The sequence below is a fragment of the Littorina saxatilis genome, linkage group LG1, assembly GCF_037325665.1.
Source record: "Littorina saxatilis isolate snail1 linkage group LG1, US_GU_Lsax_2.0, whole genome shotgun sequence".
NCBI lineage: Eukaryota > Metazoa > Mollusca > Gastropoda > Littorinimorpha > Littorinidae > Littorina > Littorina saxatilis.
In genome coordinates, this window is record NC_090245.1 from 65,129,722 (window position 1) to 65,144,403 (window position 14,682).

Genomic DNA, 14,682 nt, shown 5'->3' on the forward strand with positions numbered 1-14,682 from the left:
CAACGTTAATACTGTAGTCTATGTTTCGAGTTTTCAACAAAATGATATCACGTTATTGTTGTGCTTGTTCTGATGTTCAATATCTTAACTGTTTATTTTGGCAATCATGCAGGCAACATTTCCAGCAAAGTGTTTTTCTTGTTCTTTTTTAACAGTTCAAAAATAAAGGTTTCGTAATCCGCTTATAAATTGCTTGAACAATACATTACAGGGGTGCTTTTCGCCTTTAAATATCAAGTCGCAGAAGAGGACTTTCGATAAAGGTCGCTTCACTCTGCCCCCCAAAACAATCTGCCGATCGACTGGGAAAAACCGAGCAAATCCAGATTAGAGAGCGAGAGACAGACAGACAGACAGACAGACAGACAGACAGACAGAAAGACAAAGATAGACATAAAGAAATACACAGACGACGTGGTAAGGTTGGGTGAGTGGGGTGGGTGGGGCGGGGTAGTGTATTTATTGACGAAGGTTATGCAAACACTTAAATGGCATGAAAAGGAGAACGGATGTGTTGCCTTTCGTTGCTGAATTCAACGTTTCATTCATGAACATTATGTAGAACATTGTTCGTATTTCGATTCTTTTCTTCGTGGCTAAATAACAATAATGAAGACTTAAACTGATTAAAAGTATACAGACATTTACATTATACACCTTTTCGATTTGCGTAAGTAGATGCAAATACACGCAAGTTTCAACCATCACGCATTTCATTTCACACCACTACGCGTAAACCCTGAAACGCTTGACATCTGACCTCTTGGCGACAGAAAACTTGTACAATTGAAAAGAAGAATGGATTGGATGGCATAGTATTCACATAGAGAAAAAGGACACAAGGGGTAGGGGGAGACTCGAGGAGGGGGGAGGGGGGGTGGGCCGCGCTATTGGACGGCCTGAAAGAATAATGAAGGTGCACCTGAAACGTGAGAGATGTACACCTGAGCTTTTATCAAAAACAAATTTGTTAATTTATGATCCAAGTGAACACAAAATTCGGGTCGCTTCCTCCACCAGTGGATAACTAGTGCGTGATTAGGTGTAATCGGACACATGCACTTCTGGCATCATGACAGAGGCCTTGAACGTGCCACAGTGGTGACACGGGGGATTATTTCAATATTATTACTCTCTCAGGTGTCAGGAGATCGGTTTTGCATAACTCTCACTTACTCTATACACGTCGTATGCATTTAGAGCGTTTACTTCCCTTTGTTTCTCAGATGTTTGCTGAATTGATTTAGCACATTAACAAAGGTGTATGTGTCCTAAGTTTCTCACCGAGAAGTGGTAGGTTTTAAACACATGCACCAACATAATGCAGTCTAAACGTACATATAATTTGGAGGACATTGACTGCGGAATTTCAGTGCAGAGACATTTCGCTTCGCTCTCTGTGAAGATGATACATTGCTGTGTCAGATAATATAGGGTTATGCAAACAATCAGAGTATAAATCGTGTCACCGAATTACAAGACCTTACGCAATTACGAATCAAAGTTGAAATAATTAATATGTCCCAAACAACACGCCTCGCCACAAAATCCGCAGCGATTTTGCTCCACTGTGACGTGTTGTCTCACCTTCTAGCCTACATTGCAAACCAAAGTAAACCGAAATCCAAATAGATATATAATTATATCTAAATTACGTTTAGCCTTTTCTGGTACCGTCCTATGAAACTCTCGTCTAGAATGAGTGATTATAATATATCTCGTGTAAAACATGAACTGAACAAAGACTTGCCTCGCTGAACTAGCGAACACATAACGGGTTGTCCATGACATGAACCAGCATTTGTACATATCGCGTTTTCGACCTCCCATCCCCCCTCTTCCCAGCTGTGTACGGGGCGATGGCTTCACAGTAAACTATGGCACTATCAGTGTCAATGTCTCTCTCTCTTCCTCGATGACCAGATGAATAAGCATACAAACGGCAACAACAAACATATTATGTCTGTATTCTCACCTTGCTAACCTCGAAGAATGGACCACAACACGGTGGCCTAGTGGGAAGGCGTCCGCCCAGTGAGCGGGAGGTCGTGGGTTCGAACCCCGGCTGGGTCATACCTAAGACTTTAAAATTGGCAATCTAGTGGCTGCTCCGCCTGGCGTCTGGCATTATGGGGTTAGTGCTAGGACTCTTTATGGCGGATAACAGTATTCTTTTGTAGACATGCACACTGTTAACGACCTTATTTGTATGACATATATATAACGAATATTTTTTTCTTCATATCTTCTAAGCTTTGACACTTAAGTGATGCGTTTTCTCCGGGCGTACATGTTAAAGATGCATGCTGTCTTCCATCTGTCACATACAAGTCATGTTCAAAGACCAGGGCTCAGGTGCACCAAGCAAAAATGGGTGCCATCCGACGGGGTGAGAACAAACTGCGGGGTCTGATTCGTGCCATCCGACGGGGTGAGAACAAACGGTGGGGTCTGATTCGTGCCATCCGACAGGGTGAGAACAAACCGCGGGGTCTGATTCGTGCCATCCGACGGGGTGAGAACAAACCGCGGGGTCTGATTCGTGCCATCCGACGGGGTGATAACAAACCGCGGGGTCTGATTCGTGCCATCCGACGGGGTGAGAACAAACCGCAGGGTCTGATTCGTGCCATCCGACGGGGTGAGAACAAACCACGGGGTCTGATTCGTGCCATCCGACGGGGTGAGAACAAACCGCGGGGTCTGATTCATGCCATCCGACGGGGTGAGAACAAACTGCGGGGTCTGATTCGTGCCATCCGACGGGGTGAGAACAAACCGCGGGGTCTGATTCGTGCCATCCGACGGGGTGAGAACAAACCGCGGGGTCTGATTCGTGCCATCCGACAGGGTGAGAACAAACAGCGGGGTCTGATTCGTGCCATCCGACGGGGTGAGAACAAACCGCGGGGTCTGATTCGTGTCATCCGACGAGGTGAGAACAAACCGCGGGGTCTGATTCGTGCCATCCGACAGGGTGAGAACAAACTGCGGGGTCTGATTCGTGCCATCCGACGGGGTGAGAACAAACCGCGGGGTCTGATTCGTACCATCCGACGGGGTGAGAACAAACCGCGGGGTCTGATTCGTGCCATCCGACGGGGTGAGAACAAACAGCGGGGTCTGATTCGTGCCATCCGACGGGGTGAGAACAAACCGCGGGGTCTGATTCGTGCCATCCGACGGGGTGAGAACAAACCGCGGGGTCTGATTCGTGCCATCCGACGGGGTGAGAACAAACCGCGGGGTCTGATTCGTGTCATCCGACGAGGTGAGAACAAACCGCGGGGTCTGATTCGTGCCATCCGACAGGGTGAGAACAAACTGCGGGGTCTGATTCGTGCCATCCGACGGGGTGAGAACAAACCGCGGGGTCTGATTCGTGCCATCCGACGGGGTGAGAACAAACCGCGGGGTCTGATTCGTGCCATCCGACGGGGTGAGAACAAACAGCGGGGTCTGATTCGTGCCATCCGACGGGGTGAGAACAAACCGCGGGGTCTGATTCGTGCCATCCGACGGGGTGAGAACAAACCGCGGGGTCTGATTCGTGCCATCCGACGGGGTGAGAACAAACCGCGGGGTCTGATTCGTGCCATCCGACGGGGTGAGAACAAACTGCGGGGTCTGATTCGTGCCATCCGACGGGGTGAGAACAAACCGCGGGGTCTGATTCGTGCCATCCGACGGGGTGAGAACAAACCGCGGGGTCTGATTCGTGCCATCCGACGGGGTGAGAACAAACCGCGGGGTCTGATTCGTGCCATCCGACGGGGTGAGAACAAACCGCAGGGTCTGATTCGTGCCATCCGACGGGGTGAGATCAAACCGCGGGGTCTGATTCGTTGAAATCACACCAAACTTTTTTTTCTACCAATATAACACCGCTCTTGGCTCCCACCCGGTTGGTAACTTTCTCGTGCACCTCGGCCATGAGCTGAGCTGCGGTCCGTTTGGACAAGTTTGTTATTTGATGCTCTTTACCAAAGGCTTGAACACAACTTGAACGCATTATTTTTACTCTTTAATTGTAGGCTATTTCACGCTTGTTTTTTTTATTACAATACATTCTTGATCTTTGCATGATTATCGATAGGGTCCCACGAAACGTCAAGATGCATATTATTTTACTTTTTTAGATTTGAAAATTAACATGAGTTACATGAAAAAGTTACGTACTAGTTATCGCTCCTATAAAAGAAACCCAAAAATAATAAGGTGTTAATGACCCTACATGTTCTCACTCATGTCAGTGTATTAACAGGTCAGTGGCTCAAACTAGCACACAAACCAATACACGTCTGTTTTAGGCATTGTCAGGTCACCGTAAACCTCTCACTGGCTCAACGAACTCCATGGCAAACTGGCACACAAACAAATACCCGTCTGTTTAAAGCATTGTCAGGTGTGCTCGTTGCTGTTGCACTCATAATTTGCCTGGGGACAGGGGGGGGGGGGAGTGGGGGGGGGGGAGTGGGGGGGGGGAGTTGCACCACGATCCCAACAAACACCCCTTCAACCCAGATTCGGGTAATTTGAATACATGTTTGCTTAAAGAAAATCACCTGCATGCACAATATATTAACCACGTCCACGTCTCTCTCTCTCTCTCTCTCTCTCTCTCTCTCTCTCTCTCTCTCTCTCTCTCTCTCTGTCTCTCTCTCTGTCTCTCTCTCTCTTACACACACCCACACACACACACACACACACACACACACACACACACACACACACACACTCTCGCACACACACACACACACACACTCACACACACACACACACACACACACACATCGGGTCACCTAGCGGCCCCGCAAGGTTGAAGCGACGTTGAGAACCAACAGGTCCCCCGTAAAGTACTGCTGTCTGAACTAGGTTTGCCCCCATTTCAAGGTCAGTAAACTCAGCACAGGGAACGAAGCAGCACTTGCGGTTATCAACCTATTCAAACTGTGCATAGAATTCTGTCACTCAGAATAAGTTACTCGAAGACTTGTTCACGCATACAAAGCGGTCTGCATGATGTAGAAAGATACTTTCCTGCCTGTGTAAATAACTGTGTGCAACAATCCAGACCCATGCGAGACCATTCTTCCAAATCAACAGCCTGTGCAGAGTGGAAACTTGTTTTCTTCTCTTTTTTGTGTGTGTATTTTGTTTGTTTTTTGTTTTTGTTTTTTCTGAATTGATTACGTATGTAGGTTGACATCGGTCTCAGATACGAAGTGAATTTAGCATAAAACATCTACTCCACACAGAAACGCAACCATGCTGTATATATATGCATGGAATGTCCACGTCTCGCTGGAAGGATGCTCGTACGTATCTTTGCTGTGTAAATGTTACAGGCATTAAGTGAAACCAGGCATTACGCGTAATGCCTAAAATGTTCAGGCATTACGCGTAATGCCTGTGAACACTAGGCATTACACGTAATGCCTAAAAATACCAGGCATTACACGTAATGCCTGAAAATCATTGCCAGGCATTACACGTAATGCCTGAAACCTGTTGGTTTAAACACAATTTTATTCAAAATACATGACATGAAACAATTGACAAAAATGCAGCTAGGACACGAACTCAAGCAGATGCTTATTTGACGTGACCATAACAATGCTAAGTTACACACGTTTTCATGATGGTGGACAACACTATTATTAACCAGAAGAACAAAGTGTAGGAGGGGGGTATGGGGAACTTAATCAAAACAGGAGGATTTACAGAGAGAAACAAATTTAATCAAATAAAAAATAAAATAAAAAAATTAAGAAAAAATAAGGTGAGACTATGAATGAAGCGCGTGGGACGAGAACATCGATGCTGAGACATGCAATAAGTAAGTTCAGATAAATGTACATTTTCATGGAGAGGGCAGCATAGTTCGTTACGAATGTATGGAAGAAAACAACCACACACACACACACACACAAAAGAGAACAGAAAAACAAAAACAAAAACTCAATGATAATTATTACTTATGTTAAATATGTAATTGATGCAACAACACTGAGAGGCGGGTTTACGTTCTCCTGCACACAAACATACACAATACCAGTACGTGGGCTAATCCTTCAAGTTAGTCGACCAGATTCAGCAATAAAGGATTGGACCGACTCAAAAATCAATGTATTTATGCGAAATGAATGTTGCTCGCTGCCTCTTAATAATGTTTCCACGTGTCTAAAATTGGCAGGCAGTGAGTTAATTGTGGACATACGAGCATTTTCAAACAACGTGCAGTATAACAAGTAATGTTCAGCTGTTTCGTTCCGGTTACCGCACGCACACTGTGGGTTATCTTTTAAATGGCGTTTGCATAAATCAGAATTAAGGTTACTCATGTTTAAACGTGGTTTTAACCACATCAGGCAGATCATTCCATACAATTGTAGTCGAAGGAACGAAGGATGTTCGGAAGATTTCTGTCCTGTGAGCTGGTACAAATCTTTCAAGTGGTCGTCTTCTGTGATAAGGATTTAAGGATGAAACTAGTGGTGGCAAAAGGTCAACTAAATATAGGGGACATTTACCATGAACCATTTTATGATATAATATCAATTTATGTTGTCTTCGGCGTTCCTTTAGACTACAAAATCCGCTTTCTTTGTAAATCTTACCATGACTAGTTCTCCGCACACCGCCAATTATAATACGTAAAGCTTTAAACCTGAAACCTGTTACAGGCATTAAGTGAAACCAGGCATTACGTGTAATGCCTGAATATCGTTTGATAGAATAGGTCGAACAACAACACCTTTGACTCTCGCTTGTTTCTTCTTCTTCTGACACTCTGCGCACAAAGATTTGTAAAGTGGGGTTCACGTAGGACAGGGTCCAGATTGAATTCATCTTCCTAAAACAACAACACCATGTCAATGTACCCGAGCGCTACATTCAAACTACTAAAGATCGTGAACAACTTACGTCGAATAATAATAACAAATCTCCCTTATGAGAAAAAACCCGTTTACACAGTGTTTCTCAAGCGAACATTAAGTAATAATTTGATATCGTAGCTTTCAACAGTCCCGGGTATGTGAAATAACACAACGCAATTTTCTTATTAGCTGTTTTTGTTCCAGCAAGAACAGTCGGTGTACCAAGCCTTTTTTGTTACCTCCCTTTGATATTATAATTATGTGTCAATTTTGTTTGTTTGTTTGTTTGCTTAACGCCCAGCCGACCACGAAAGGCCATATCAGGGCGTTGCTGCTTTGACATATTTCCGTGCGCCACACACAAGACAGAAGTCGCAGCACAATCTTCATGTCTCACCCAGTCACATTATTCTGACACCGGACCAACCAGTCCTAGCACTAACCCCATAATGCCAGACGCCAGGCGGAGCAGCCACTAGATTGCCAATTTTAAAGTCTTAGGTATGACCCGGCCGGGGTTCGAACCCACGACCTCCCGATCACGGGGCGGACGCGGTCTTACCACTAGGCCAACCGTGCCGGTATGTGTCAATTACTCTATCAGAGACAGCATTGGAGATAACCCGGTTTCAGTATTGTTTCACGATAGACGTAGAGCTGAATACCAACACTCAAATCTGTTTTTGACAAACACCACACATCACTTACTTTCCCAAGAGATGATACTCATGACGTGACTTTGTCGTTTTCTGGAAGGCAGCTTTTACTTCTTCGATTGTTCTGAAGTACACAGCTTTCGGAAGCAACTTTCTGCCGTCCTTTTCATAATGTTCAAACAAACGTCGAGTAAACAATTGTTCTTTTTCATTATCCTCCATGGTGACGAATAAGCAACTGGTGAAAACTCGACTGGAAATATTGGACCTCGGCTTTCCATTGTGACATGCACTCACACTTACGTGAAATTCAAACTGTGGTGAACACTATGCCAGAAATACAATATTTTGCATTGCGAACCATCACTCATAATCGCAAAATAAAATGTGCATTCATTTCAAAGCTCACTTGATTGAATGTTAGTTACAATGTTCACACCATGACATTTTGTCAACACTTTGTCCTTAAAAAATGTTTTCACTGTCATCCAAGAGGTAATGTGTATTGCCTGAATTGCTTCAGGCAATAAGCGTAATTTTGAGAGTCAAATTTCAGGCATTACGTGTAATGCCTGGTATTTTTAGGCATTACGTGTAATGCCTAGTGGTCACAGGCATTACGCGTAATGCCTGAACATTTTAGGCATTACGCGTAATGCCTGGTTTCACTTAATGCCTGTAACATAAATACCTGGACGAATGTGCGGTACACACCGAACGGAAGGTACGTCTAAGATCGAAGATCATTGTTTTAGAAAAGAAATAAAAAGAATATTAAGTCACTCCAGAAACATCGGTCACAGTAATCCGAGACTACGGCTACGTCTCCGTATCAGTCTATTTGTCTGTCTGTCATGTCTGTCTGTGTGTCTGTCTGTGTGTGTGTGTATCTGTGTGTGTGTCTGTCTGTCTCTCCCTCACCGCCCCCCCCCCCCCCCCCCCCTCCATCTCTTTTATTGACTACGTGCGTGTTAAAATCCGCGCTTCTTTGCATGTGCGTTAGAGAGAGAGACTGAGAGAGAGAGAGAGACAGAGACAGAGACAGAGAGACAGAGAGAGTACCTGTGTGAGAATAATGTGTGAGTGTGCAAAAAAAACCGGGGATTTTAACAAGCATCACACAGGTTTGGAAAAGCCAGAACTGACAACCGCAAACGGCAAATGTCTCATGAAACTGCGTGTGTGTAACCCTGCAAAAAGCCCGCTCCCCCTAGTGTAAACTGTTCGCCTCACCATCTCAGATCTGGTCATGCTTTTACATAGGATAAGACCCTCCCTCCGCTTGGTCAGAATTAATTTTGCAAAGGCTACTAGCAGCTTTTTAAGAACTGTTCCCACGTGAAGAAGTGTGCCTGTAAGGTTTACATGAACGATGACAATTATAGCTTTCTTATGCTTGGTTTTGTGTGTTTTCTTTTCTTGCCTTACGGATAGAAGTTCTTGTATGTTCCGTTGCTTGAAAGACTGTTAACAATGACAAAGATACTTTATTGTCCATTAAAATGAATTCATGAAAATGGAACATTTTCTTCAATACCTCTTACCTGCCTGTCCACGAGTTTTGAACGTAATTTTGATAAAATGATTATTGAGATATTCAAAAAGACAGATAATGCATTACAATGCACCTCAACCCGCAAGCCTAAATCAGAGCAGTTGTAAATAGCCATGTAGATAATTATTTTGACATTTTCTTTTCTTTTTCATGCTTATTTTTGAGCGCCGTGTCTCTGTTTGTGTTGTTGCCTTGTCATCTTCATGTAATTTATGCGTAAATGTGCTTGAGTTGTTAATGCGAAATATTGTGTATGAGTGCGCTTTGGGTCGCCTTGTGGTGAGATATGTGCGCGTTGTAAATTCTCGTATTATTATTATTACAAATTTGTTATTGTCTTATTGGAATTGGTATTAACAAGCACACCAACCGCCACTGATGGTGTAGCAGTATTTTGTCTGTAAGTATGTGTTGATTTATGCCGATACAACGTTCTAGCACTGTTTTGTCTTTGTGTCTGTGTTGTTTTATGCTGATTCACAACATATACGAGTAATGTATAGTTAAACAATTAAGAGAAAAAAGAAGCATTTTTTGTCGAAATGATATTCGCATCAGGTGCCTGTGCCCATCATATTAACAAGGCAAACCAGGAAAGGTCTCGACATGTGCCAACGACAATTTGTCGTGACAGAAAAATGATTGTGACCTTGCTGCCATACATGTGGCTAGCTATATGGTTTAGAGTCGGTCCGTAAAGCGACATATAGGCCTACTCTTGTTTAGTTTTTTTTTGTAGTTGTGGGTTTGTTTGTTTTTTGTTGTTTTAGTTTTTTCTTGTTTTTTTTGGGGGGAGGGCAGGAACGCAAAATGCAGAACGCAGAAGCTTAGCTTTTTACATTTAGTCAAGTTTTGACTAAATGTTTTAACATAGAGGGGGAATCGAGACGAGGGTCGTGGTGTATGTGTGTGTGTCTGTCTGTCTGTGCGTGTGTGTGTGCAGAGCGATTCAGACCAAACTACTGGACCGATCTTTCTGAAATTTGACATGAGAGTTCCTGGGAATGATATCCCGGACTTTTTTTCATTTATTCGATAAATACCTTTGATGACGTCATATCCGGCTTTTTGTAAAAGTTGAGGCGGCACTGTCACACCCTCATTTTTCAATCAAATTGATTGAAATTTTTGTCAAGCAATCTTCGACGAAGGCCGGACTTCGGTATTGCATTTCAGCTTGGTGGCTTAAAAATTAATTAATGACTTTGGTCATAAAAAAATCTGAAAATTGTAATAATTTTTTTTTTATATATATTAAAACGATCCAAATTTACGTTCATCTTATTCTACATCATTTTCTTATTCCAAAAACATATAAATATGTTATATTTGGATTAAAAACAAGCCCTGAAAATTAAAAATATAAAAATTATGATCAAAATTAAATTACCGAAATCGATTTAAAAACAATTTCATCTTATTCCTTGTCGGTTCCTGATTCCAAAAACATATATATGATATGTTTGGATCAAAAACACGCTCAGAAAGTTAAAACGAAAAGAGGTACAGAAAAGCGTGCTATGCAGCACAGCGAAACCACTACCGCGCTGAACAGGCTCGTCAGTTTCACTCCGTTTTGCACAAGCGGCGGACTACGGTCATTGTGAAAAAATGCATTGCGTTCAGTTTCATTCTGTGAGTTCCACAGCTTGACTAAAGCCCTGTCCAGACTTGGCCGCCGTTTTACGCTCTATGCGCCGCAGGCCGTTTTGTGCGTCGCGCGGGATTTGCCGAGTGGCCACACATCGACGATTCTTTTCACAACGCGGTATCAGTCAAGCGGGTCACCTGACAAGAAGGTTCAGTTGCATTCGACTGCCGCGCCGCGAGCAGCTGACGTCATCGCTCTGGTTTGCTCTGATTGGTCAAATTTCCGTCATTCTATGTCTGTGTCATATAAATTAGAACACGCGCTATTCTTCTGCAAATAACGCTTCGCGATCATAGCACGACGCGGTGCGCCGTTTTGAGCATAAGTCAAATGTGGACAGGGTCGGCCGGGAGTGTCTGGACGGGCCTTAAATGTAGTAATTTCGCCTTACGCGACTTGTTTATTGTCCCGTCATGGAAATTTGGGTGGCTTCTTCCCAGTGGCAGTGGAAAGCTGGATAAAACCGATCGGAAGAGTGGTACATACTTCGCCTCGTTTTAAAAAGCTTGTCCTTGTAAAAGGGGTTCTTACTCTACCACACCGCTTAAAAATCCAGACAGCTAGAACTATTTCCAGAGAATTCTTTTGAGGGTGAACAACAGCAATGGAGGTAATTACTATTCTCAATACAAACAACTGTTATAAAGTACATGCACCATTTTCACTGACTGTTCGTGCCGAAAGCAGGGTCATGGAATCCAGTGCAACCGCAGAACGGTCGTCCGTGTCACAAGTGTCCTAATTAAACGTCTTGTCAAAATAGAAAGCAATAATTACGGCTAAGGGGACAGTGACCTAACCACATTTCTACCTTCACCGGCATCAAATCGGCTTTTTCTCAAGTAAACATAAATTGTGTATACGTCTTCTAACAATTCGACACCCCCCTCCACACACACACACACACACACACACACACACACACACACACACATACACACACACACACACACACACACACACACACGCACGCACACGCACACACACACACACACACACACACACACACACGCGCGCGCGCGCGAACACACACACACACACACACACACACACACACACACACACACACACACACACACACAAGGAAAAATATCGTCTTGGGGAATGATTATGTCGAAGAATACATATGTACAGTTTCGTGAACCAATCATGTCAAAGAATCCGTATGTACAGTTTAATAAACACCTGTACAGCATGACCTAATCAAAAATGTTAACAGTTATGTATCTACGGGCATTTTATGGACGAAGCAAATATAGATACAAAATAACACGCGGGGACGGATGGGCGAAAATAGAATAGATAAACGATAACAGGGAGTAAAGTTTTACCGTCAGAAAAAATAGTGGAAAGAAAGAAATTGTAATATAGAGTATACTCGTTAGCGAAGATGAAAGATCAAATCTGAAGATAAACACAACGAACAACAAAAAAAGAAAGGGAAAGGAAGTTCATTCATCGGACAACATCAGTGAAAAGAGGAACATTAGAAATGAAAAGTAAGAAAACATTTTTATTTTTTTATTTCAGTAAACAAAGACGTAAAACACAAGAATCTATCATAAAAAATATGTCTCATGCTTTATGTCTTTGTTACCCAAAAAGAACAAAAACCCTTTTCCTTTTCAAACAAAGCACCAGTTGGTAACATATCAAAGAAGAAGAAAAGACCCAACAAACGAAAATACAAAGAAGCAAAAACCTTATAGTTTCTCACCTATTTTTCTCTTATGGCCTAGCACACCACACACACAGAAACACAGGTGAGCCCAACAGCACAACGTGTTACTATTTCAGCTGTGGAAGACAAAGTGAACAGTCTGCGACGGTGGACAACACTATTTCAGTGCAGGTGCAAGCACGTCAACACTTGAGACAAATGCAAAACAACGGAGGTTATTGTGGGTTTAGTCATGGAGAGATTTAAAAACAAGACGTTGGACGGCGCGGACAAGACCGCCTGACGTGCGAATTTTCAGCTTTCAGCCCATTCTGTTCGTGTCTTTCTCTGGCGAGAGCAGAAAGGAGAGCTTACAACGCCAAGCGGTTTTTAATATATTTTAATATAATATATATATACACATTATTGTTTTAGGTGTGTTTCTTTCTTTCCTTTATTCTTTTTTCTTGTCTTTTTTCTTGTCTTTTTTTCTTTGTTGTCTTTCCTTTCTTTATCTCTTATTTGTTTGTTTTGGGGCTTGTTTGTTTGTTTGTGTGTTTGTTTGTTTGTGAGTTTGTGTGTTTGTTTTCTGGTAGATTATTTGCTATTGGATCTTCGTTGTTTCTAATTTCTATTTTCTGATTTGCATTTGTTTTCTTTTGTTCTGTTCATGCTTGCTTCATGGCTTTTCCCTTAAATTGTTGGTAACCATTTTTCTTCTTCTCCTCCTCCTTCTTCTTCTGCGTTCATGAGCTGAAACTCCCACGTACACTCGTGTGTTGTTGTTGTTGTTGTAGTTGCTGTTGTTGTTGTGGGTTTTTACGTGTTAGGTAGCCACATTCCGATTTCGGAGGATGCATGCTTCATATTTTCGTGTTTGTATAACCCATCGAACTCTGACATGGATTACAGGATCTTTTCCGTGCCTGTTTGGTCGGATCGTGTGCTTGCAAGGCACTATCAGGTCTGCACATAACTTGACCTGGGAGATCGGAAAATGGTCACCCTTAAACCACCAGGCGCGGCCGGGATATTAACACTCACCCTTCCACATAAGAGGACGGCGTCTTTTCCACTTGGCCAGTTTGCCTGTCGGTCACCATTTTAACTTGCCCAGTATAGCCTACTGCTACATAACCTAGGTTTTTGGGCATAGGCGAGTAAAGTATCGTTGTTTCTTGTCTCCGCCCATCAAAACCATACGGTCCATGTAGTTTCCTGCCGTCTCCTGTCATGTGATATAATTTTATGGAGCAGTTGGTTTATAGGTCACACAGTCTACAAGCCGGAGTCAATCTCACTTTTCGCCGGCGCCCAGCCTTTGCAATCGGCCTTGTTGATCTCGTGCAAACTCCACACTCAATATCCCCCCTCCCTGCGAATGTACTGATGATCGACCTTTGGTACACTCATTGGGTCAAATTCTTTTTTGAATAAAAATGGACCAAAAAGAAGATATTTTTACTAACAAATTTGCTTCATCGCAAAATCCTTACCTTCTTCATTCAATGTACGTAACCATTCGGTGCACGTTTTGGAAGGAATCGAATTTTAGGGTAACATTTATCGAATTTCACCACGAATTTCATTCACTTGCAAGAAACTGACATGCTTTTCTTCTTCAGATAAGTGCGCGTAAGTTCTTCTTTAATTTGACGGGGAAGCAATATTATCGAATGCGAAACTGGGCCCGTGCACAAAATGAGATCGTTTTACCGGCCCTTGTGTCTTATGAGCGTGGCCTGGTTCAAACCTTGCTGGTTCAATAAACAATGGGCAGCAGAGGAAAAAAATGGCGAAAGAACAAAAACTAAAATTCACCCAAACATGTTAGATCAAAGTCTATACCACGTGCAAACGATTGAGCTCACCAACGCAAATCTGGGGTAAGGCCCAACCCTTCACTTTGACACATACCAAAAATCCACTCACTGACTGCTTGCTTTGGTGAGGTGGATTTTTTGTTAATGAATTAATTCCTTAAAAATTCGCTAGTGTCTTTAATGGAATAAATTTTTTTAAATGTCAATTTGCACAAAGAGCACCCAGGCTCTTCATGTTTGTATGTGATCAAGTGGAGGGATGGAGGGGTGGTCTTATCCCAAGTCTGTACCGTGCAAACGATTCAGCTCACCAACAAGATCTTGATAAGGCCACGTCGCTGTACACACATACCAAAAATCAACAGCCGCGATGCTTTCTGTGCAGAACAGGCTTTTTTTACGAATTAATTTCTCAAAAGCCACTAGTGTTAATAATAATAATAATAATAATAATAA

At 43.0% G+C, this 14,682-nt stretch overlaps 2 protein-coding genes across 2 annotated transcripts in view; one reads left to right on the top strand and one right to left on the bottom strand.

Moving 5' to 3' along the window:
- The window catches only part of LOC138976483 (solute carrier organic anion transporter family member 2B1-like), a 30,065-nt gene extending 17,479 nt beyond the window's left edge, over positions 1-12,586 (bottom strand). The window contains exon 1 of the mRNA XM_070349344.1: positions 12,461-12,586. The gene's annotated coding sequence lies outside the window, so the exon portion shown is untranslated. The remainder of the gene's footprint in view (positions 1-12,460) is intronic.
- Positions 2,371-3,849, top strand: LOC138982760 (golgin subfamily A member 6-like protein 22). The gene has a single exon (XM_070356121.1). The coding sequence runs from the start codon at positions 2,371-2,373 to the stop codon at positions 3,847-3,849; it is 1,479 nt and encodes a 492-aa protein (XP_070212222.1).
- Positions 12,587-14,682: the final 2,096 nt, after the last annotated feature.